The sequence below is a fragment of the Cuculus canorus genome, chromosome 15, assembly GCF_017976375.1.
Source record: "Cuculus canorus isolate bCucCan1 chromosome 15, bCucCan1.pri, whole genome shotgun sequence".
NCBI classification, from domain to species: Eukaryota; Metazoa; Chordata; class Aves; order Cuculiformes; family Cuculidae; genus Cuculus; species Cuculus canorus.
In genome coordinates this window covers 2,130,574-2,154,189 of record NC_071415.1, presented here as the reverse complement: position 1 = coordinate 2,154,189, position 23,616 = coordinate 2,130,574, and the positions used below count along the sequence as shown (strand labels likewise).

Below are 23,616 nucleotides of genomic sequence, written 5' to 3'. Positions count from 1 at the left end.
GGGCGGGGGCGGCGGAGGAGCCCGAGCGCGCGCCCACGCCCCGCCCCGCGGGCCCGGAAACGCGGCGTCCCATTGGCTGCTCGCGAGCGGGAGCGAGGCGGGGGGCGGGGCCTAAGGGCCTCGACGCCAGGCAAACAAAGCGCGGCCCGGGGCGCGTGACGACAGCGCGCACGCAGAGGGAGAGGCGGAAGCTGGCGTCACTGGGATGGGGAGTGAGTCGGTTCGAGAGCTGGGCGATGACTGGCCAGGTAACAACCAATGATAGGGCTAACAGCGCGGCCCGTGGGCGGGGCCAAAAAGCCTATTGGTCAGCAGCTGGTGATTTGCATATGGCGCTCTATTTATACCCGGCCCGGCAGGGTGCGGGGATACTACGGAGCTTCCAGGCGTGTAAGGGGCTTAACGCTGGGCAGCTCCGGCCCTTGGAGGTCATTGTACCATGCGCGTGAGGTGCTTCCCAGACCTGCAAACCGAGCATTGGAGCCTACGCATCCTGAGCAGCCCTGGCTCGACAGTGGTTGAGGAACTGGCTGCTCCTTGTGGGCGCAGGAGGCGGATGCCCAGGCCAAGCGTTGCTTCGAGGGGCTCAGCAGCTCCTGTGGCAGCGTGCATTTGGCTAATGAAAGATTTTAATGAGCTTCTTTGATACAAGAAGATGTTACTATTACAAAAAGTGGAATATTTTTATTTAAGCTAAGGTGCAATTAAGTTTCATCTAAGCAATTGTGGGGTTTGGAAGTCAGAATGTCCCTCTGAGAGCTGTTTCGAGCAGTTTTTCCAGACACAGCTTGTTCTTCACTCTCTTTTCAGGAATCCCCTCTATTTGCAGCCTTTCTCCCTTTCAAAGGCGAGCACAGGCAGAGCTGGAGCCAAACCTCCAAACTAGCAAGAGATTTCACTGTTGTGAAGTTCATCATAACATTAAAATTAGTCCTTATGGAGTAAAGGAATGCGTGTGAGATTTCTGTGAAACCTCCTGGGAAGGCCTGGTGTCATCAAAACTTCCACCCTAGCAGGGTTTGTGCCTCTACCCTCAAGTGGGCTGCTCTTCCAAATAACTAGTCTCCAGGATTTGGAGGCTTTGTTCAGGAACGTGCTGAATTGAAGGAGCTGAATTTCATTCCCTAACCTAATATTTTGGCCTGTTTTCCAGGTGCTGCTCTGACGCTTTCATGGGGTCACTTCATGTTATCTCCTAGGAGGAATGATTTCCAAAAATCCTACAACTGGTGCTGAGTGAGATTTTATTTTGCTTAGTAAATTCTTTGTGGAAAGAATATTAGAGCATGTTCTAGAAGCTTGGTGACTGTCAGAGCAGGAAGGAATGCCTTAGTCCTCAGGAAAATCTTCATAAGCTGTAGCTGAAGTGCTGGAGAACAATTCTTATATGGAGCATCTGAGGGCCTTGGGGCTGCTCAGCCTGGAGAAGAGGAGGCTGAGGGGAGACCTTGTCACTGCCTACAGCTACCTGAAAGGAGGTTGTAGAGAGGTGGATGTTGTTCTCTTCTCCCAAGTGACAGGAGACAGGACAAGGGGGAATGGCCTCAAGCTGCGCCAGGGGAGGGTCAGATTGAACATTAGAAAAAAAAAATTTCACAGAAAGGATCATTGGGCACTGGCAGAGGCTGCCCAGAGAGGTGGTGGAGTCCCCATCCCCAGAAGTATTTAAAAGATGGGTAGATGAAGTGCTCAGGGACGTGGTTGATAGGAATGGTTGGACTCGATGATCCTAGAGGTCTTTGCCAACCTAGTGATTCTATGATTTCCCAATCCTGATGGGAAACGATGCCTTTGCACCTACTGTGCCGTGCTTTCCCTAGTGCCTTCTGGAGGCGTGGAGGTAGGTTCAGCTCCCCAAGGAGCTGGAGTTGGAGTTTCCATTGTCTCTGTATGTAAATAGCGTTGTACGCCTGAATGGCCCCAGTGGGCTGTGAAGGTGTGGAGCTGCTCATGTGTGTAAATGTTTGTGAAAGGAAGGCTAAATGAAAAGGAGTCAGACAAGAGCCGGGAGGCAGGGGGTAGCTTGATATGTCAAAAGACACTTGAACTTCCATTCGTTCTTTTTTAAACAGTAGGGAGGGTTCGTGATCACGCTTTGCACAGATACAAGCTGCAAACAGTCTTTCAGCATTTGTTGCCATGGTTTTCTAGATGAGGCAAGAACATGAACTTGCATTTGTTGCACATCCTGTGTGTTTTAAGGTCTGAATTATGAATTGCACGCTTCATAGAAACAGAACCAGCCAGCAGAAGGACAAAGTTAACATTTCTGGTTTGTGCGTAATTTTGCATCTACTGTGCATGAGCATTAGACTGATTATTACATGAAAATACTTCTCCGAAGATCTTATATGTAAAAGCCTCCAATATAGTGAATGTTGCCCATATTTTCCTCTTAGGTTACTTAAAAGCTTTTACATTTCATTCATAACTCTTTTGTTCTTAAAGGATTCTTAAGTTGTTTAATGTGGCAAATGATAACGGATGATCTTTGTGTTATGAAAGCAGCTCTTTCCCATTCTGGCAAGAGGGTTCAAACTGATGGTTGAACTGCTTTTCTTAATCTGTTATGGATTACTAAATAGGAAGCACCTAATCATGCACCTGTGTTTTCTCTCAGCAGCTGAGGTGAAGCTCTTAGAGGAAGGGGTGAAGTGCACAACACTGCCAGAGTTTGTTCTTGTCCTGTCCTGGGACTTTAGGGACTCGGAGCTGTTGGGTACCATTTATGAGCTGGAGAAATGGGCCTGTGTGAGCCTCATGAGGTTCAACAAGGCCAAGTGCAAGGTCCTACACCTGGGTTGGGGAATCTGTGGTTTCGATAGAGGGTGGGGGATGATGTGACTGAGAGCTGCCCTGCAGAGAAGGTCATGGGGTCCTGGTTGATGAGAAGCTCGTCATGAGCCAGCAACATGCGCTTACAGCCCAGAAACCAACTGTGTCCTGGGCTGCATCAAAAGCAGCGTGGCCAGCAGGGGAGGGAGTTCTGTCCCTCTATTCCTCTCTTGTGAGACCTCATCTGGAGTATTGTGTCCAGTTCTGGAATCCTCAACGTTGGAGCTGATGGAGAAGGCCGTGAGGGTGATCGGAGGGCTGGAGCACCTCCCATCTGAGGACAGGCTGAGAGAGTTGGGGTTGTTCAGCCTGGAGAAGAGAAGGCTCTGAGGAGATCTTATAGCGACCTTCCAGTACCTGAAGGGGCTACAAGAAAGCTGGGAAGGGGCTGTTTACAAAGGCTTGTAGTGATAGGACGAGGGGCAATGGGTATAAACTGGAGAGGGGCAGATTTAGACTGGACATAAGGAGGAATTTCTTCACTGTGACAGTGGGGAGGCCCTGGCCCAGGTTGCCCAGGGAAGCTGTGGCTGCCCCATCCATGGAGGGGTTCCAGGCCAGGTTGGATGGGGCTTGGAGCCCTTGATCCAGTGGGAGGTGTCTCCGCCCATGGCAGAGTTTGAACTGGAGAGGCTTTAGGGTCCCTTCCAAACCAAACTATTCTATGATTGTGAGTGCTGTACTCGTGAGGGAAGATCTCAGGGTGTCCTGTTTATCACTGAATGGTTTGGGTTGAAGGGACCTCAAAGCCCCTCCAGTCCACCCCCTGCCACGGGCAGGGACACCTCCCACCGGATCAGGGGCTCCAAGCCCCATCCAACCTGGCCTGGAACACCTCCAGGGATGGGACATTTGGGCAACTTGATGCTAGAAAACTACTCGCTACTAGAAAAACTTGGCCACTGTCTTATGTTCCCGAACCCTTTTTTGCACAGACGGTCTGGAAGCGCACGGGCTGTGCCCTCGCCTACGGCTCCAGCCCGCAGTTACCCCAGGGTCCCCCTGGCCTGGGAAGGTCCCCCAGGGTTTCGTGCTGGGCTCCGGTGGAGCGGGGATGCTGCACAGAGACCCACGGGGCTGGGGGCGCGGGGGAGCCGCACCGGGACCCCGCCGACGGGCGAGCGCTACCCTTCGGCACTTTCCGCCCCTCTTCGGCCGTTTTCGCGCTTCTCCGGCCCGCGGCCGTGCCTCTTCGGGCCCCTCCCCGCTTCGGCCCTTTCCGTGCCCCTTCGGCGCCCTCTGCTTCGGCCCTTTCCGTGCCCCTTCGGCCCCCCAGCTTCGGCCCTTTCCGTGCCCCTTCGGGCATACCCCCTTCGGCCCTCTCCGTGCCCCTTCGCCCCGACACCAACTTCGGCGCTTTCCGTTTCCGTTCGGCACTTTCCGTGCCCCAGCTTCGGCCGTTTCCGCCCCGCTTCGGCAGTTTCCGTGCCTGTTCGGCTCGCGGTCGGCCCTTTCCGTTCTGGGACTCTCCCTGTTGTCAGGGTAACGCGAAGCTTCCCGCAGCGATCGCGGCCTGTCGGGCCGGTTCGGGCTGCGGGCAGGTACGGGGCGGGGGCGGCTCGGCGGGGTCCGGCCCGGCCCGGCCCTCGGGAGCGGGGGGGGCCGCGGGCAGTGCGGGAGGCGGGTCTTTGGCGGGGCGAGAGGCGCGGTGGCGGTGGGCGAAGAGTCATGGAAGGGCTCGGTTGGCAAAGACCTCTGAGATCATTGAATCCAACTGTCCATTCGCTACTGAACCAGATCCCTGAGCACCTCGTCCGCTCAACCCCTCCAGGGATGGGGACGCCCCCGCTGTGCAGGGGGAAGCCTCTGCCAGCGCCTGAGAACCCTTTCCATGAAGGAATTTTTCCCAATATCCAGTCTAAACCTCCCCTGGCACAGCTTGAGGACATTTCCTCTCATCCCATCACATGTTCTTTGGGAGAAGAGCTCAGCACCCACCTCGCTCCAGCCTCCTTTCCAGGAGCTGCAGAGAGTGATAAGGTCTCCCCTCAGCTTCCTCTTCTCTGCTATGGAGTGGTTGGAATGGGTCTGGAGGAGGCTATAAGGATGATCCGAGGGCTGAAGCACTTTGCATCCGAGGACAGACTGAGAGAGTTGGGGCTGTTCAGCCTGGAGAAGAGAAGGCTCCGAGGAGACCTTAGAGCGACTTTCCAGTACCTGAAGGGGCTACAGGAAAGCTGGGGAGGGGCTGTTCATAAAGGCTTGTGGGGATAGGATGAGGGGCAATGGGTATAAACTGGAGAGGGACAGATTTAGACTGGACATTTGGAGGAATTTCTTCATGATGAGAGTGAGGAGGCCCTGGCCCAGGTTGCCCAGGGAAGTTGTGTCTGCCCCATCCCTGGAAGTGTTCAAGGCCAGATTGAATGGGGCTTTGAGCCCCTGATCCAGTGGGAGGTGTCCCTGCCCATGGCAGGGGGTGGAACTGTGTGGGCTTTAAGGTCCCTTCCAACCCAAACTATTCTATGAGTCTATAATTTGCCCTGGACAGGCGCACTCTTTTCCAGGAGAGGTTGCCCATATGAATCTTCAAGCTACAAGGCCCAGTATTCCTCTATATGTTTTAAAAGTACCACTTTGACCTTTTCATCTCTGTGTAGTGTGTATTTATGAGATGATGCCTTAGTTTCTTTTCCGCCTCATTTTTAGGCATACTTGTTATTATACATAGTATACATATTCCATATAATGTAGCGCATATATCGTGTAGTATTATATCCGTAAGCATACGTGTTGGCTGGTTTTCCTTGTGCAGGTCTGCAGTTTGTGAAAGGTTCTGTTGTTATGGCTGTGTATGTGGATCATCGAACAGAAGCTTCTGATTCCGTTGCCTCCCCTTCTCACATAGCTTGGCACTCATTTCACCCACTGCTGGCAGTTGCTTCCATCAGCACAGCATCTGGGGGTAGTGTGGATGTCTACCTGGAACAGGTAAATAATCAGCAGCTTTGCTGTTGGACTTAAGATAACTATGCTGGTTTGAAATTTTGCTTTTATATTTATATATATATTTGCAGTCTTACTTAGACTCCTTGAATCCCTCTTGCTGGATTTTAATTACTATCCATGTCCCGTGCTGTTTAGGGCATGTCAGGTTTATCAGTGTGTGAGTTGAATGCAGGCAAAGTGCAGGAGCAACCACAAAGCCACAGATAAAATGAAAAAAATACATTTATTCCTGTTACCTCACAATCCAGGGCATCTCTGACATGAGCACCCGGCAGAGGGAAGGCAGCTGGGGATGCAGGCACCGCAGAGCTCGAGTCTTGCTAGCAAGTGTGAAAGTATCACAGCAAACTACTGCTTTTTTCCTCTGTTTTTTTAGGGGTGATCAGAGTCTTTTGATATCTCTTCTGCCAGAGGTGGAATCCTAACATGTTAGAAGGCCTCAAGTTTCACAAGACTATGTTATCTCAACATAGGAGCTCTGCTCGTTAAACACACAAGGCTGAACAACTATTAGTACTTTTCTGTGTCCCCACTGCAAAGTCACTTGAGCGTCATCCTCGCCAATTTTCCGTTATATTCCCACAATCAGCTACATGTGTTCTATAAGAAAGTCTTCATAAATTAAATCAATCTTTCCATTGCAATTTGATTTTTACAGTGCTTAAGTCCTGTTCATGGCAGTTACCGATTTGCTTTTCACTTCTCGCAGTATGAGAATTTCAGCCTTATAATTGACACGGATGGGTGCTGTTGCTTTTTTTTTTTACCTCAAAGTGAATAAAATACACTAAGAAATGTAAATTTTAAAAGTTATTCCTCCACTTTGTGACTGAGCTGATTTGCAGGGCTCAGCTTGTTCCATTTGACTGGGTTGTTACCTATTACAGTTTCTGCTTGTAGACAGATTTGCTTCCTGTAAACTTCCCAGAAGAGAATTGCGTAGGACTTTGGTTTGTGAGATTTTTCAGGAAAACTATGTGTTATTTTGAGAGATGAGACTACAGGCTGTCCAGCAGCAGGTGGACTGGAAATGGTTTATGTCTGCTAATATGAGTAGCCTGTAAAATTTATGCTTCTTCAAGTGTATTATGGAAAACCATCACCGAAATATTACAAATAGAAAGATAAATACATAGAGAGGTTAAATGTCTTGCCTGAAATATTATTGCAAACCGTGCACGAAGGAGTCTCAACCTGTAAGAGCTGTTTAAGCATTAAATTGTTCTCTGACCTCTGCTATGAGGACAGGCTGAGAGAGTTGGGGTTGTTCAGCCTGGAGAAGAGAAGGATCTGAGGAGATCTTACAGTGACCTTCCAGTACCTGAAGGGGCTACAGGAAAGCTGGGGAGGGGCTGTTCACAAAGACTTGGAGTGATAAGACGAGAGGGAATGAGTGTAACCTGGAGAGGGGCAGATTTAGACTAAGACATAAGCAAGAATTTCTTTAAGCTGAGAGTGGTGAGGCCCTGGCCCAGGCTGCCCAGGGAAGTTGTGGCTACCCCATCCCTGGAGGTGTTCAAGGCCAGGTTGGATGGGCCTTGGGCAGCCTGATCCAGTGAGAGGTGTCCCTGCCCATGGCAGAGGGATTGGAACTGGGTCATCTTTAAGGTCCCTTCCAACCCAAACTGTTCTATGATTCTATGATGCTCAGTGAGGTGCTCTGTTCTTTTTCAGAAATTGGGTTTTTTTAACCTTGAAATGTGTTTGCAGCCACCTTATCCCTCATACAGGAGTGGAAGCTTGATGTTCAGTATGAGCAGCTCATGTGTGCTGTGGGGGAAGAGCAGCCCGAAAAAGCGAAGTGAAGCGGTCACGTCACACTGTTCTGTTTTCATCAGCGATTTTTCAAGTGTCGTAGCACATTTTTATGCATGTGAAATAGCTGTAAAGAGAGTCTGTGTTGCTGCTTTGTGTCTTTTGCAGGATGCTCTGTTACCTGCCAGTCCTTTATTGCAGAAAAATATCTTGTGGACTGGGAAGCGAATCCAAAGGTTTAACTGCATCCTCATACTGAGTTTCCATTGTGCGGAATTCACACTTCATTTCCACTTGCAGGGTGAATATGTGTCCGACGCACATGTAGAGAGGAGCTTTCAGGTCACATCCCTGTCCTGGCACCCTTCCAGAGCGATTCTTGCGGCAGGCTGGGAGACAGGAGAAATTGTGATACTCAACAAACAAGACAAGGAGCACCATGCTGTCCCGCCAACCCAGAATGCCAGCATTGTGGTCCTGAACTGGAGCGCAGATGGCACCCGCCTCGTGTCTGGTGACAGGGTGAGTGGTGCCGATGCCACATGGGTGTTTGGTGTGGAACGCAGCACTGCCAGCCTGTAATGGGAAGGGATTATCAGCAGGGGAAGGGAGAGTTGTGAGGGAGACACGTTTCCTCGCTTTGGGTACAAATTTAAACTGTTGGGGAGTAAAATCACATTGCAGTGTTTTAACTTTTTCTACAGTGCTTCTTGCCATTTTATCAATTCATCTTTAAATAAAAGTGTATCTAATCTCAGTATGTGCTGAGCAGTGGGTTAGGATCAAGGCTTCTTGGTGGATGGGGAAGCTGAAGCACACACAACTTGAATTATTTGCTCCTCTTTGTGCACAAATTTTGAGTCAGACTCTGGAATAAAGTCCACATGTCAAGAAACAAATTGCAGCAACGACACATTCAGCTGTAGTGAATGCATAGCGATGCTCACTTCAGTACCAGCCCCCGCGCTTCTCTCTTTCATAAATACTCTGAAGATATGTCAGAGTTATTGTATGGAAAGTATGTGATGGAAATACTTGAAATGTGAGGGTCTGTATTTCTTGATGAGCTGGTTACCCGTTTATATAGTGAAATGAGAAACTAGCTATTGAATATTTAGTATTCAGGATTAAGTAGTCACAGAAGATTCTGGTTTTGCCAGTTCTTGAGTCAGCAAAAGAAAATAAATTAAAGAAAAAAAGTGTTTTTCTGTATTTTCCCTGATATCAAGTTGAACTTGTCCAAGGATTTTAGTTGTGCTCTTCAAGAATTCTTACCCGTGTGCCAGAGGAAGATACAGTTTTAAATCTTTTGTAGAACTCTGTTGCTGCATTTGACAGAAATGCAGAAATTCGAAACTGAGTCAGCAATGAATTTATGCTGCTCTTTGTTAGAAAAGAGAAAATGCTGCTGAGACAAAAGAAGGTGACACACAGTCTGAGGCCTTATTTATATGTAGATAATGCATTAATGAAGCCACAACTTATGATAACCCTACATTTATGGACAAACTTTATTCAAATTTATTTAGTTGGTGTCAGATCACCGCAGTGAAGTCATCTGGAAACAGAGCCGTTCTTATAGGCAAATGTAACCGTTTGTAGAGTCACCCTAACTACTGCTGTGATCTGAGTATGAATCAAAGTAGAGTAAGCATCGGTTTCAAATAAATCAGTTAGCATGACAAAACAAAGCCTATGCATTTGCTGACATGAATTCTCTTCAGTTTCATGTAGTTTCAGTTGCTGTTTTTGAACAGACCGGCCTGAGCTGATAGAACAGGAGTATGTTTGACCCCAGGAAAGTTGATTATTGCAAACTGGCTGTGTTATCCTCAGCTGACATTGAACACACAGCTGCGCGCAGGTCAAGGTACTCCCTTCTGTCCCTGGCTGATGAAATGTGTGTCCTTAATGGCCTGCAGCTGTGTGTGTAGTGGCCCTTTTGAGCTCATCAGCCTTGTGAGGAACCCAGGCTGGTGAGGCTGAGCGCGAGGCTGCCTCAGCATCCTGTGGTGAGCTCCGAGATGATCTCTGCCCAGTTCTGCACTGGGTGGGCCTGCTTATCTCTTGTGTTGGATGCTCAGTGTCATTGTGTCACCATCTAATGTGTAGTGTAGGTACGACTCATTTTCTATGTCTTTCTTAATAGTTTTAAAGTTTATTTTTAATGTATTTCCCATGAAGGTTTGTATTCGGTTAACTCTTCTTAGGTAAGTGTTGCCAAGATCACTCTCTGCTCATATTAGGGAATATTCTTAGTAAAAAGATAAATATTTGGGCTCTGATTTGGTTTCTGTTTGGTCTTCACTGGGGCTTCATTACTGGGAGTGCTCAGCTGAGAACATCCAGTCCTCATAAATCCTGAGCTGCAAGAAAATTGTTGGAAAATAGCTTCTTAAAGTTGCAATAAGACACTGTGAAACTCAACAGCTCTTAATTTGTGTTTTAAGTTACAAATTACACGGATGACTTCTAGATTTCGATCGCACAAAAGAATCCTAAGGATCTAGGCGGTTGTGATGGTGAAAGCCTGTTTATAAGGCAAAGAGCCTTTACTAAACGAAGCTAAAGCTTTGGGTTGTTAAGAATGATGTGGAAGATACAGGATGCTGGAGGAGTAAATGTTATTAATGCTAAGGTCAACGCCCTTTGTCCTTTTCAAATACCATTTGAAAGCGGAACAGCTCTGCATCCTTTCTGTAACCACTCACGCTTAGAAGAGGTAGTGAGCTTTTTTTATTTCCAATCTCATGTATTCCAAACCTGGAATAGAGTTTGCAGCTAGTTTATCTGGATTCAGGGTGGGATATCTACAATGGGATGGAAGGAAGGTCAGCAACTTTATAAAACTGCCGGCTTTTCCTCTGGCTTTTAAATGGTGCGGGCTTTCTTAGTTGGGATCTGTGGAATTTGACATATAAAGCTGAGGGAGAAGTGCAAGGTGGAAGTCTAGGATTGTAGGATCCCAAGATTTCCAGAGGTAACCAGCAAACATTGTATGGACTGTGAGTGGCCTCTGGAACAGGAGCACAGAGGCACAGCTGTGTCACAGTCTATAAACTGTTAGAGACAGTGTTGCGCTTAATAATTGCATAATAACAACGATAAATAATCTTAAAATTCCAGCTGTGAGGCTATAGCATAGATTGCTTTATTGGGATGGTTCATGTGTACGTTATCCTCAGCTGCCTTCTCCATTCTTTCCTGTCCCCAGTCTGGTGCTCGTTCTGAGCTGGTGCTGCAGAATGCATGTTACCTTTAGAACCTATGCCAGGCGCTGAGCACCAAAGTTCATTGACTGCTGTGGAATTACTTAGCAAACCAGGCATCCTTTCAATTACTTGGCAAACCAGGCCAATGGCATCTTGGCCTGTATCAGAAACCTCTAATACTTGGTTCAATTCTGGGCCCCTCACTCCAAGAAGGATGTTGAGGCTCTGGAGTGTGTACAGAGAAGAGCAACAAAGCTGGTGAGGGGCTGGAGAACAAGTCTGACGAGGAGCGGCTGAAGGCCCTGGGGTTGTTTAGCCTGGAGAAGAGGAGGCTGAGGGGAGACCTTATTGCTCTCTACAACTGCCTGAAAGGAGGTTGTAGAGAGGTGGGTGTTGGGCTCTTCTCCCCAGTGACAGGAGACAGGACAAGGGGGAATGGCCTCAAGCTGCACCAGGGGAGGGTCAGATTGAACATTAGGAAAAACTTTTTCACCGAAAGGGTCATCAGGCCCTGGCAGAGGCTGCCCAGGGCGGTGGTGGAGTCCCCACCTCTGGAGGTGTTTGAAAGACAGGTAGATGACAGGTACTTAAGAATATGGTTTAGTGGCAGGTAGGAATGGTTGGACTCGATCTCAGAGATCTTTTCCAAGCTGGTCATTCTATGATTCTTTAGGATCTGTGATTTTTCTAGTTACTGAGTTCTGTTTCTAAAAAACGAGTTTTTGTTGCACTTGAATGTCTGCTCTGAAGTGGGGGGAAAGCTCCAGCAGTCCTGAACTGCTTTCTGCAGGTTATCTGTGGCTTCATGCATGTCTGATCCCATTCCCATCTTTATCAGGGTTACATGCACTTACTCAGGGATGCATCTCATATGCTTTACTGTCCTTTATTTCAATATCTATCTTTTAGCAATCAGACCACTCGCAAGAAAAAAGTGGAAGAGAATTTTCCCTACACAAACACTTGCATTTGCTGCTTGCAGAGGGAAAGCAAGGCTGTTCCATTCAAATTGTTCTGGCAGTGTTATTTTACTAAGAATGGATGTGACCAATAAGCTTTCCTAGAGAACTTGATTTTAGAAAAGCTAATAACATAATGTTAAAGATATTTTTTTTTCCTCATGGGAGTAATAGCGTTGGCTAAATGAAAGGAAAGGTGTAGCTCTATCAATGAAATGTTGATGTGCACTGAGTAGCTGGAGTCTGGATTCCTGTCCATGTGCAAACTGTAACAAACTGGCTGTTGTCTTTTTCTAGCATGGTGTCCTGGTTCTATGGCGAATGGACCAGCGAGGCAGAGCGCAGGGGCCTCCCCTGCTCAAACAGGAGTATGGAAAATGCCTTTCTCACTGTGTCATCCGACCGCCCCCTCCTGGCGAGTGAGTATTGTGCCTCAGCAGAGCACTACCAGACCAAGTCTTTCTCTTGTTCCGCAGACAGAAAATCCTTCTCACAGACAAACTTTTTCTTAAATCCATATAAAAAACAAGTTCTTCTCCGAACTGTCCTTTATTAAGAAGTTCTTCTCCCAGTTGGAGAAGTTGGCTCTTTTTGCCCTATGTGCAGCAACGGATCTTCTTTCTTTTGTCCATAGCTGTTGCTGTTGACTCTTCTTCCATTAATTCTTCTAATTAACAATGTTGCTGATTGTGAAAAGCAGAAAGCACACTGAAAACACAATTATCCATGAAATAATTGGCAAGATTAATTAAATTAAAAGTAAATTCTTAAGCATTGTTATTCTTTTCCATCCCTGGAGGTGTTCCAGGCCAGGTTGGATGGGGCTTGGAGCCCCCTGATCCAGTGGGAGATGTCCCTGCCCATGGCAGGGGGTTGGAACTGGATGAGCTTTGAGGTCCCTTCCAACCCAAACCATTCTATAATTCTATGATTCTTTCCCCTCCAAGCAAGAAATAGGAAACGGCTGTAGTAAAAATAATTAAAAAAGGTTTTTTCCCTGTTCTGGGCCACCTCTGTTTCACATCTCTGTAAAATTAATAATGCTTAGGGAAACAAAAGTGAAAGCATGTAAATGAAAAGTAGTATTAAAATTTTACTTTGTATCTTTTTGAGGTTTCCTATTTTCCCATCAGTGCATGAAACCTGTTCATTTTTTCGCTACACTATGTTTTAACTACTTCTCCATTCTTTGAGATGGAAAATGCTCTGTTATGTATGGGATTGGAAATTAAGTATCTCTGTGTGCAGGGACTTGGTACAGCTGGCAAAAGCAGCTGTGGGTGGTGATGAGGCGGCCTTGGATAAGTTTAACTGGAGAAAAGCTGGAACAGGAGCCCCTCTGAATGCAGGACTACAGGAAGGATTGTCCTTCTTTATCGCTTTGACAAACGGTAAGAGCAAAACCACTTTTCCAGCCTGGTGGAAAATTGTCTCCTATAATTCTTCAAAATACCTCAGTGCACAATGGTCCTGTTTTCATATATACAATATCTAGAGGATATCCTTATATCCATCATATTCATGTGTCCAACAGGATAGAATATCCACAGGAGTTGAAGACTGTTAGGTAAGAAGAAATTAATTAGATTCTTAAACTCCTGTGGTCCTGAGGGTGAGCCATCCCCAAAGGGACACCATGGGATTGGCTTGGTCAGGTTCCCGAAGCAGTGAGTGAGAGGAAAGTGGTCTCTAACACCCACGTGTAAATAAAATAAGTAGTCAGCATTTTATGCAAAGCTTCAAAACGGTGCGTGCATTGTGTTTTCCCCCCTAGAAACAGGCAAATGCTGCTAGAACATAACTTCTTTTAAACGGAAATATCCTGGAAAAGTGAGATCCAGTAGATGATTGTTCACTGCAAAATATTACTACAGTAAACAGAAATCTGTATGACAGAAAGTGCTGCATTGGATTGGATAACTGCCAACAACCCTGGCATCCTCACAGGCTGGGGGATGAAGGGATGGAGAGAAGCCCTGTTGAGAAGCACCTGGGGTGAGGACCAGTGAGTGAAAACCAGGACAGGAGCCGGCAACGTGCTCTCAGCCCAGGAAGCCAACTGTGTCCTGGGCTGCATCCACAGTAGCGTGGCCAACAGGGCAAGGGAGAAGATTCTGCCCCTCTGATCTGCTCTGGTGAGATCTCACCTGGAGCCCTGTGTCCAGTTCTGGAGTCCTCAGCACACGGAGGACATGGAGATGTTGGAGCGAGTCCAGAGGAGGCCACAAAAGCGACCAGAGGGCTGGAACAGTTCTGCTGTGGGGACAGGCTGAGAGAGTTGGGGTTGTTCAGCCTGGAGAAGGCTCCAGGGAGACCTTAGGGCAGCTTCCAGTACTGAAGAGGGCTCCAGAAAAGCTGGGAAGGGGCTCTTGATCAAGGAGTGCAGGGATAGGATGATGGAGAAAGGTTTTCAGCTGAAAGAGGGGAGAATGAGATGAGATCTTGGGAAGAAATGTTTTGCTGTGAGGGTGGGGAGGCCCTGGAACAGGTTGCCCAGAGCAGTGGTGGCTGCCCCATCCCTGGAGGTGTTCGAGGCCAGGTTGGATGGGGCTTGGAACCCTGATCCAGTGGGAGGTGTCCCTGCCCATGGCAGGGGGTGGAACTGGATGGGCTTTAAGGTCTCTTCTGACACAAACCATTCCATGATAATATGTTTGCAAGAATTTTAGAAATTAAGTCATTCTTTTTATTAGATACATTACACTGCCTATTGCATACAACTTTTTAGCATAGATCCGTGGTGTTCATCCTTATACATTTCTGTTTTCTACTTCTGCTTTTGGGTGACAATATTATTTAATTTCATAGGGAGCTTTGATTTGCATTGATTTGAAATGCCACATTTATATAATATCATAATTTGCTAGGAAATTACGTCAACTTTCATAGTCTGTACCCTGAGACAAATTGGAAAACAAAAGAATTGTGGTTATTTTTACTTCCTCAGCACTTGAGGAATGTTTTAATAAGGTCAAAAAAAGCAATTTTGATTTTTGTAGCTAAAAACTGTTAACCAAAATCCGCACCTTGTCTGTATGTACACAGGTTCTGTGCATTATGTGAATGAGAAAGGAAAGACAAAGCACGTGTTGTCCACAGACAGCCTAGTCCAAAAGCTTCTGTTCATGGAGAAAAGAGATGTTTTAGTGGTAATAACAGAGAACCTGCAGTTGTCCTTGCATGCAGTTAGTCTTGAGGGAGGAGCAGAAGAGCTCATGAAGGTAAGAGTCGGGCTACAGGGTGAAGTTGCAATGTTTAATCTCTATAAGTATGGTAGGGGGGTTTTGATTATCACTTTTTTTGCTTACATATGCATCAAGTCTTGTTCTTGTTTATCTGGTAATACCTTGATGAGCAAATCCATTCTCATTTAGAAGTGGAACAGAGTGGTGTGTTACTAAACTTGGAAAGATGTTTTTTCATCTTAACTTACCCTTTTTTTTTCTTAGTTTGTTTCATTTGGACCCAGAAATTATTGTACAGGGGCAAAACCCAAACTGAGCTCACGCAATACTTGTAATTCGCTTGACTCAAGTCAAACACTGTTGGAGAATGCTAAACACTGCCTGTGGGTATGGAACCCAGACCTTCACCTTCCTAAGACTTTGTTTCTTTAATCTAAGATAGAAAAAGCTTGGGCACTTGTGTATTACGGGAGTGTCTGCTTGTGATAGTTGCTACTTACTTTTTACTCTAAGTAAGAGTTCACGTTTCACGTTTTAAAGCAATCTTTATCAAGTTCTAAGAGAAGATGTACTACAAGAGAGTAAAGCTTCCTCCTTACTTGCTTCATTAGCCCACTGCAAGGTGTCTTTTGTTAAATCTGTGCAGCATATTCGTGATGCATTTAGTGGTGGTCAGTGCCTGAGAGAAACTAGTGGTCTATCTGACTGACAGACAGGGCTAGTTGTTCTTCTGATTTGACTTTTCAGCCAAACTCTGCAATTCAGATGATTGTTGCCTTTCAGTGTGTTACTCCCACCTTCTGCAAACGTATTTGTTTACTTATGTTTTACAGGTGAAGTTGAGTGGGAAAATATGCCATTCTGCAGACATCATTTTGATAGACCAGAGCCTTGTTGTCACAGCACTAGGTGAGACGGTTGTCAGGTAAGAATCCTGTCTTAAAGCTGTTCTGGTTGATGGGGAGAAGTGTGAGCTAAAAGGTTTATGGTCTGCAATGCACTGAGTGTTTTGCTGAACTGCTCTGTGTTTTTTTTTTTTTAACCAATAATGAAAAAACTCCCTATATTTTCCAATTTGTTTCTCAAAATAAATGGAGAAATGAAATGGAAAATCTGTTTCCTTGAGGATAAAACCAAAGTCTATGTATCTTTTTTTCTCTCTAGTTATTTCATCAGTCAGTACCACCCAAAACTCTTCCTTTGAGTGCTGTTATTGTTTTCTTCAGAAAATATATCCATTTGGGTTTTTACATGGAAAAGAGAGCTGCTTTGCTGTTCTTTCTGCTGTTGTCTGATACTTAGGATAGTCATTGTATCAGCAGAAGGAAGAAATAGTGCTTGTTTTCCTGGATGTTTCTCTCTTACTGTAATATAAGACAAGTACTTTGGTTACTTCTATCCCTAATTCCTCTCTCGTGAGACCTCATCTGGAGTATTGTGTCCAGTTCTGGAATCCCCAACATAAAAAGGAGATGGAGCCATTGGAACGGGTCCAGAGGAGGCTACAAGGATGATCTGAGGGCTGGAGCACCTCCTGTATGAGCATAGGCTGAGAGAGTTGGAGTTGTTCAGCCTGGAGAAAAGAAGGCTCCGAGGGGACCTTATAATGACCTTCCAGTACCTGAAGGGGCTACAGGAAAGCTGGGGAGGGGCTGTTCACAAAGGCTTGTAGTGATAGGATGAGGGGCAATAGGTATAAACTGGAGAGGGGCAGATTTAGGCTAAAAATAAGGAGGAATTTCTTTATGATGGGAATGGTGAGGCCTTGGCACAGGTTGGGCAGAGCAGTGGTGGCTGCCCCATCCCTGGAGGTGTTCATGGCCAGGTTGGATGGGGCCTTGGACAGCCTGATCCAGTGGGAGGTGTCCCTGCCCATCACGGGGGTTGTAACTGGATGGGCTTTAATGTCCCTTCCAACCCAAACTATTCTATGATTCTTTGATTCTAATTCTTTAAGCCCAGTACATTACTTGTCCGTGCTGCTTTGTTATTGTGTTCTGGAGCTTTAGTCTTTTTTTTTTTGAAAAAAAAAAAATCTTTTTTTTCCTGTCTTCACTATGACTTGGTCTACCTGTTTCCTCTGGTTTTTTGAGGGGATGAGGGTGTTCCATGAACATCAGAAATTCACTTTCTTGAGCCCTCTGTCTGCCTCTGTCTGTTAACTTTGTGAGACTGTGATAATGACCAAGGAATATTCTATTCTTGATGACAATATTTTGTTCTAGAAAATACACCTGGAATCCAAAGAACTTCTGTCTAATCAAAGAATTAAAAACAGAGGAGGAAGCATAAGTAGGGAGGAGGAAAATTACAACTAGACCTTTCCTTCTTTCTTTCTTTCTTTCTTTGAGAAGACCACACAACTTGCTGCATATTAAAAAGTCGAAGGAAAAGGAAGGAGATTAAGAAAGTCACATTCCACAGGCAGCTGCTGGCAATTTAATTTTAAAAATTGAATGACCTGGGCATGATGGAAATAGCAAATTAATGCCATGTACAGCATCCTATTGTCTGTGTTTAGCAAAACACCTGGAAGGAAAAGCATTGTTAACACTCTTTTTTTTTTTTTTTTTTTTTTTTGTGCCTTAGGTTCTGGGATTTGGACCGAGATGAGAACTATTTGCTCTCCCCAGATGTGCGATTTGGCTTTGAGGGAGGAGAATGTCTTAACTGTGTTTCTTACTGCAGCACTAAAGGTGAGAAATAACACAGCAGCTGTGATCTCTGTATCCTAAATCTTGTCAAACCTCAGCCTTCAGCGCTCTGTAGTCACTTCAGCATGTTTGTCGTGTTGCCGAGGATTTCAGTAACAGCACGAAGTAGAAGCATTTTAGTTCAGATCAGGAATGTGCTTCTGAAGGTGCAATGAGATCGGTTGATACTCACCACGCTTTGTTGCGGTGTGGGGTTGTCTCCTGGCATACAAGCTGGATTCCCTTTGGCACTGGACTGGTACAAGTACTCCTGGAGTATATGTAACACGTGAGCATTCAGGCTGCAAGCCCACACTAGAGCAAAGGCAAAGCAGAACTCGCCAAACACAGACAGCATGGATGTTAGGTCCTTACAATTGATGTTTTCCGCTGAGATACTCCTACACATCACCTTGCTTGCACGTGTGGGTACAGCGAGTGTCTGCTAGAATGGTTTTCAATGGAGATTTGCCCATGGTGACTACAAAACCAGCTATTAACAACAATTATTAAAACAAAATCATCATAGAATGATAGAATAGTTTGGATTGGAAGGGACCTCAAAGCCCATCCAGTTCCAAACCCTTGCCATGGGCAGGGACACCTCCCACTGGATTAGGCTGCCCAAGGCCCATCCAACCTGGCCTTGAACACCTCCAGGGATAGGGCAGCCACAACTTCTCTGGCCAGAGACTCACCACTCTTATGATGAAGAAATGCTTCCTTATGTCTGGCCTAAATCTGCCCCTCTCCAGTTTATACCCATTGCCCCTCATCCTGTCACTACAAGCCTTTGTAAACAGTTCCTCCCCAGCTTTCTTGTAGCCCCTTGAGGTACCTGAAGGTTGATCTATCTATCTATCGATCGATCAATCGATCTATCAAACTCATCTGGTAGCTTAGCAAATGGCCCCTGCCACATGAAACTTATCCCATTGTTTTTTCCAGAAGGTTTCTTCATTCAGGACTAGGGTGCAGGAAGTCAAAGAAATGGATGCTGCTAGAAGGTGGCTTCTCAGTCCCTTAGAACCAGAGCTGGGCTGCCTGCTACTCTGTCTCATGTGGGGTTGCTTTTTGGAGGTTTAAGATACAAAATGCCTAAAAGGTTTGTGAACTGCAGGACTCTTAGCAGCTGGTACTAACAAAGGAAGAATAGCAATGTGGAAGAAAGCAGCAGGATCTGATCAGAGCGTACGGGCTTTGGAGGGCAAGGAGAAGTGGAAGCTCCAGGCACCTACAGAACTTGAAGGCAACATCACTCAGATAAAGGTAAGACAGGAACGAGCCTCCTTGCATGTTAAACTTCGCAAAAGTTAGGTGAAAAGGTCATCATTGTGAAACAGATGAATGTGATCACTGTCATGCAGATATCTGTGCCTGGAAAGGCTGGTCCTCCTGCAGATGAAAGAGGAGAAACCATCAGGGTCAATTAACTTAGAAAATTGAAATGGGCAGAAATATTACCTGTTTGTTGCTGTTCTGTGATGGGCAGGGCTGATGTGCTCAGCAAGGTAACACTGAAATGCAAATACATCTGTTTGGGAGAATTAGCAGCCCTGAAACACAAACGTCTCACCGTTAGAGGTCTTGATGACAAACCGTTTGGATTCAGCACCCTGAAATTATTTTCCAGAAAAGGTAGATTGTCAGAAATGTCAAATTGACATAAGTTTATTAAAGTAGCAAGGAAGCAAATCAGACTAAATGTATCATTTTATTTGTAGATAATTTTCTTCTCTTTAGTCACTTTACTAACAGTAGAATAGTAAATTTAAATTATAGAAGTTTTACATTAACAAAGAGTTAGCTGCTTTGACCACCACCATTCTGCTAAAAAGGCAAAGCTTGTGCTTTTAGGTTCTCTTTTTTGTTTTGTTCATTGTACCCCATTATTTAAATGTTTTCCCAAGCTTTTTTTACAGTTTCTCTTATGTTATTCTGTTGCTGTGCTTAATATGCGGGCATGATCACAGAATTGGAGAATGGTCAGAGTGGGAAGGGACCTCTGGAGCTCATCCAGTCCAATCCCCTGCTAAAGCAGGGTCACCTCTTAATCTTCTCCAGGCTAAACAGACCCAGGCCCCTCAGGCTGTCCTGCTAAGAGAGGTCATCCTGTCCTCTCATCATCTCTGTGGCTTCCACTGGACTCTCCTCAGTTGTTCCTTGTTGTTCTGGGGCTGGAGAGCCCAAGAACTGGACACAGAGCTCCAGATGGAGCCTCCCTAGGGCAGAGTGTAGGGGGAGGAGGACCCCTATCGCCCTGCTGGCCACACCCTTCTCCATGTACCGCAGGACACTCTTGGCCTTCTTGGCCACAAGGGCACAATGCTGGCTCATGGTGTCCACCCAGGTTCTTCTCCGTGGAGCTACTTTCCAGCTGGTCAGCCTCCAGTCTATACTGGTGTGGGGAGTTCTTCCTCCTGAGGTGCAGGACTCTGCCCTTGCCTTTGTTGAACCACATTAGGTTCCTCTCTGCCCAGCTCTCCAGCCTGTCCCAGTCTCACCGGATGGCAGCACAGCCTTTGGTGGGTCAGCCACTCCTCCCTTTTTGGTGTCAATAGCAAACGTACTGCGGGTGCGCTTTGTACCCTCATCCAGGCCATTGGTGCAGATGTTGAACAAGACTGGGCCCAGTGTGGGTGCCTGGGGAGTGCGATACCCATTAGTTTTTTTTGTAAAGAATGAAAGTAAAACAAATATCTGATGCTTTGCAGGAGAAAGTAGTTTTATTTTTTTTTGTTTTAGTCTGTTTTCACGTAAGAATGGAAAGGATTTAAACAGCAATGGCATTTGCTTGCTCTGGGTTAGCACACAGCAAGGGTCTGTATCGGAGTCCTCTTTGCAAAAATAAAAACAAAGTGCTATTAAAGTTGAGAATCCAAATCTTTTATTAAGCTGCTTCAGCAACGATAGGTCCAGGACATGGGCAATAGTGTGTGTTAGTGTATTGTACATCTGCTAGCACGCTGAGGGAAGGGAAGAGATGGAGGTGTTTATGTCAGTTTGCCCATTCAAGTGCTCAAGATAACAGGATATGGAGCACTGTCCAGAAATAGCACCTTGTTCCCAATGTTTGTTAGTGTAAACAAAAGCATTGCCAAACAATTGTCAACAACCACTGTGGGTTTATCTCATTTTATAAAGCTGTCTTTAGTTATGGAAACTCTGGATTATTTTTTATTGTAATCCCTGCATTCCAACAAATACTTTGTAAAGTATTTATAAAATTGTGACACAAAATCTTTTAGCAATTCCTATCAATTCCTACATTGCTGTGAAAAAATCAGAATAGGAAGCTGTGTACCATGGTGATGTCAGAGGCCTGCATTTGACTCGTTGCCAACCTCATCTTTTTCAACCTGATATGGTGGCGTCAAAAGAGAGGTGGTTGGGAAATGCACTCTGGCTCATCTGGAGTCCTGCGTTCAGCTCTGGAGCCCCCAGCACAGGAAGGACATGGAGCTGTTGGAGCGAGTCCAGAGGAGGCCACGGAGATGATCCCAGGGCTGGAGCACCTCCTGTACGAGGACAGGCTGAGAGAGTTGGGGTTCTTCAGCCTGGAGAAGAGAAGGCTGCGGGGAGAGCTTAGAGCAGCTTCCAGTACTGAAAGGGGCTCCAGAAAAGCTGGGGAGGGACTCTGGATCTGGGGGAACCATTTTTAGCTGAAAGAGGAGAGATTGGGATGAGATCTTGGGAAGAAATGTTTTGCTGTGAGGGTGGGGAGGCCCTGGCCCAGGTTGCCCAGAGAACCAGCAGTGGTGGCTGCCCCATCCCTGAGGGTGTTCAAGGCCAGGTTGGATGGGGCTTGGAGCCCCTGATCCGGTGGGATGTGTCCTTGCCTATGGCAGGGGGTTGGAGCTGTATGGGTTTTAAGTTCGCTTCTGACCCAAACCATTAAGTTTCTGTGATCTGTTGTGTAGCAAAGTGTATCGTTAATTATAACTAAGCACCATTAAAAAGAAAACCCCAAACAAACCATGCAAAATAACTTTCTTTCTTAGACTGTTCTCTTAAATAAAGTGAAATTCTTCCCAAACACAATTATTTAAATCAATGTTGTTGGAAAGCTGTGGTCGCCGAAATACCAGCATCAGGAAATTAGTCTGAAACTTCAGATTGCTTTGAGGCAAGCAGAGGACTCACAGACTGTGTATATCATAGAATCATAGAATAAGCCTTTTTTATTAATTTTTGCTCTTCCCTTTTTGTGCAGTGGGGGTCCCGAAAAAACCTGTTGGCAGTGAACACCGTCAGCTCTGTGGTGATCCTGAGTGAGCAGACCATGCTGGCTCATTTTCATCAGCAAGTGGCCGTTGTACAGGTGTCTCCCAGCCTGTTCAACGTGACCAACTTCAGCACAGGAGCCACCCACAGTCTTCGTGTTGAGATGAACTCTAACGGAGTCTTTGCTACTAAGGTTTTTCATTTGTTTGCTTGATTGTTTGTCTCATTAGGTGCTTTCTAAGCCTTTAATATTCTTTGATATTAAAGGATTATTTTTTATTGTAATCCCTGCATTCCAACAAATACTTTGTAAAGTATTTATAAAATTGTGACACAAAATCTTTTAGCAATTCCTATCAATTCCTACATTGATGTGAAAAAATCAGAATAGGAAGCTTTGTACCATGGTGATGTCAGAGGCCTGCATTTGACTCCACAGTGGTGGAGCTGATTTTCAGATAGCACAGGCACTCAGTTCTTCTCTGGGTGCTCACCAGAGACCTTTTGGGTTACCAAAAGCTTTCAGCTCAGTATACAGAGGAAGGAGTGAATGATGTGGAAGTTCTTGCTGTGTTATTGCATGAATTCCTTTATGATTCCAAGAGAAATCCTATTTATATATTATTTTGCTTCTTGTGATTGCTTTAGGATGCTGTAGTATTCTGGAATGGGAAGCAAGTTACTGTCTTTGAGTGCTCAGGAGATACCTTCAGAAGTGCAGGTAGGACTTGGAACACTGATCAGAGTTGCAATTGTCCTCTTCTTCAAAATGCGTGTGTTGCCTTCATTCCTGATAGCTGGTGGACTGTAATCACAAGTGCAAGTTAAAAAATATGATTAACACTGATTGGGCTTCGTATTCTTATTTTGCAGAATGGAAAGGTTAGGGTATAAAAATAATCAGCAAAACCAAATACCAGCCCCTACCTCTGTGCTTTGTTCACTAAGTACGCTTGGATATAATATGTGGGTTTACCTTGGAATGCGTTGGCAGTCCTATGTACGAGTAGCACTGTGGCAACAGAAGGAAAAGCGAAGCTGATGTCCATCTGTAGACATAAAATTAAAATACATATCCACCTAACCTCAACCACAACCCAACCCAGGAAGTACCTAGAGACTAAATGTCCTTCGTTCTTAGAGTGCTAAGGCATCCAAGTGTGTAACTGCCCATGACACAACCGAGCATCGTGTTGCTGTTTCCTGCTGATCAGATGTATAGCTGGCTGTCACACGTAGGCTGGAAAAGTATCCTCAGAGCCAGCGTATTGTACAGGGCCTGGTGCAAAACATGGCATGGAGAGAAGGCTGCTTCTTTTTGTATTTTAAGTAAATCATTCTGATAGTTGATGGATAACAGAACTTTTTTCCTACTTTTGCAGCCTAGCTCCTGTTGCTGTTCACAGGCAGTGGGCAGTGGTGGCTGTGGGAGGCTTTTCTGTTTGGTTTGGGAGGAAGAGTAACCCAGCTTACGTAGCACTTACACAGGCACTGGGAAGGCTGGATTTTAGTCCCACTTGTCAGGAAGATCTGTTCCGTAAATTGTGTGAGGATAGCCAAGTCAAGTTTTTCATATGATTAATTCTCCCTAAATATTTCTGCTTTAAGAAGCAGATAGTGCAGAATTCCATCAATCCTGTCCAGACTCTTGAGAACATAGGCTTTGCCTTTTAAGACCCATCAAGTGTTTTCTGAGAAGTGGCCTATCTTTTCTATCATTATTTAACTTCCGCATCCTGGATCAGTGCATTATTGCCACCAACGTCCCAACGGTCTGCAATGCTCATGAAATTATTTAAGAGCC

The 23,616-nt window shown here is 45.8% G+C and overlaps 1 protein-coding gene across 5 annotated transcripts in view; it reads left to right on the top strand.

Moving 5' to 3' along the window:
• Positions 1-4,227: 4,227 nt before the first annotated feature.
• Positions 4,228-23,616, top strand: part of IFT140 (intraflagellar transport 140) — an 84,461-nt gene continuing 65,072 nt past the window's right edge. For 4 of the 5 annotated variants that reach the window (XM_054080178.1, XM_054080176.1, XM_054080177.1 and 1 more), the window contains exons 1-11: positions 4,228-4,376; positions 5,591-5,766; positions 7,840-8,061; positions 12,008-12,129; positions 12,959-13,101; positions 14,756-14,931; positions 15,729-15,820; positions 17,485-17,591; positions 18,709-18,857; positions 21,802-22,005; positions 22,461-22,533. In XM_054080178.1, coding sequence (XP_053936153.1) covers positions 5,620-5,766; positions 7,840-8,061; positions 12,008-12,129; positions 12,959-13,101; positions 14,756-14,931; positions 15,729-15,820; positions 17,485-17,591; positions 18,709-18,857; positions 21,802-22,005; positions 22,461-22,533 — 1,435 coding nt within the window. In that variant the 5' untranslated portion in view covers positions 4,228-4,376; positions 5,591-5,619. The remainder of the gene's footprint in view (positions 4,377-5,590; positions 5,767-7,839; positions 8,062-12,007; positions 12,130-12,958; positions 13,102-14,755; positions 14,932-15,728; positions 15,821-17,484; positions 17,592-18,708; positions 18,858-21,801; positions 22,006-22,460; positions 22,534-23,616) is intronic. The other variant, XM_054080179.1, reaches the window with a different exon arrangement.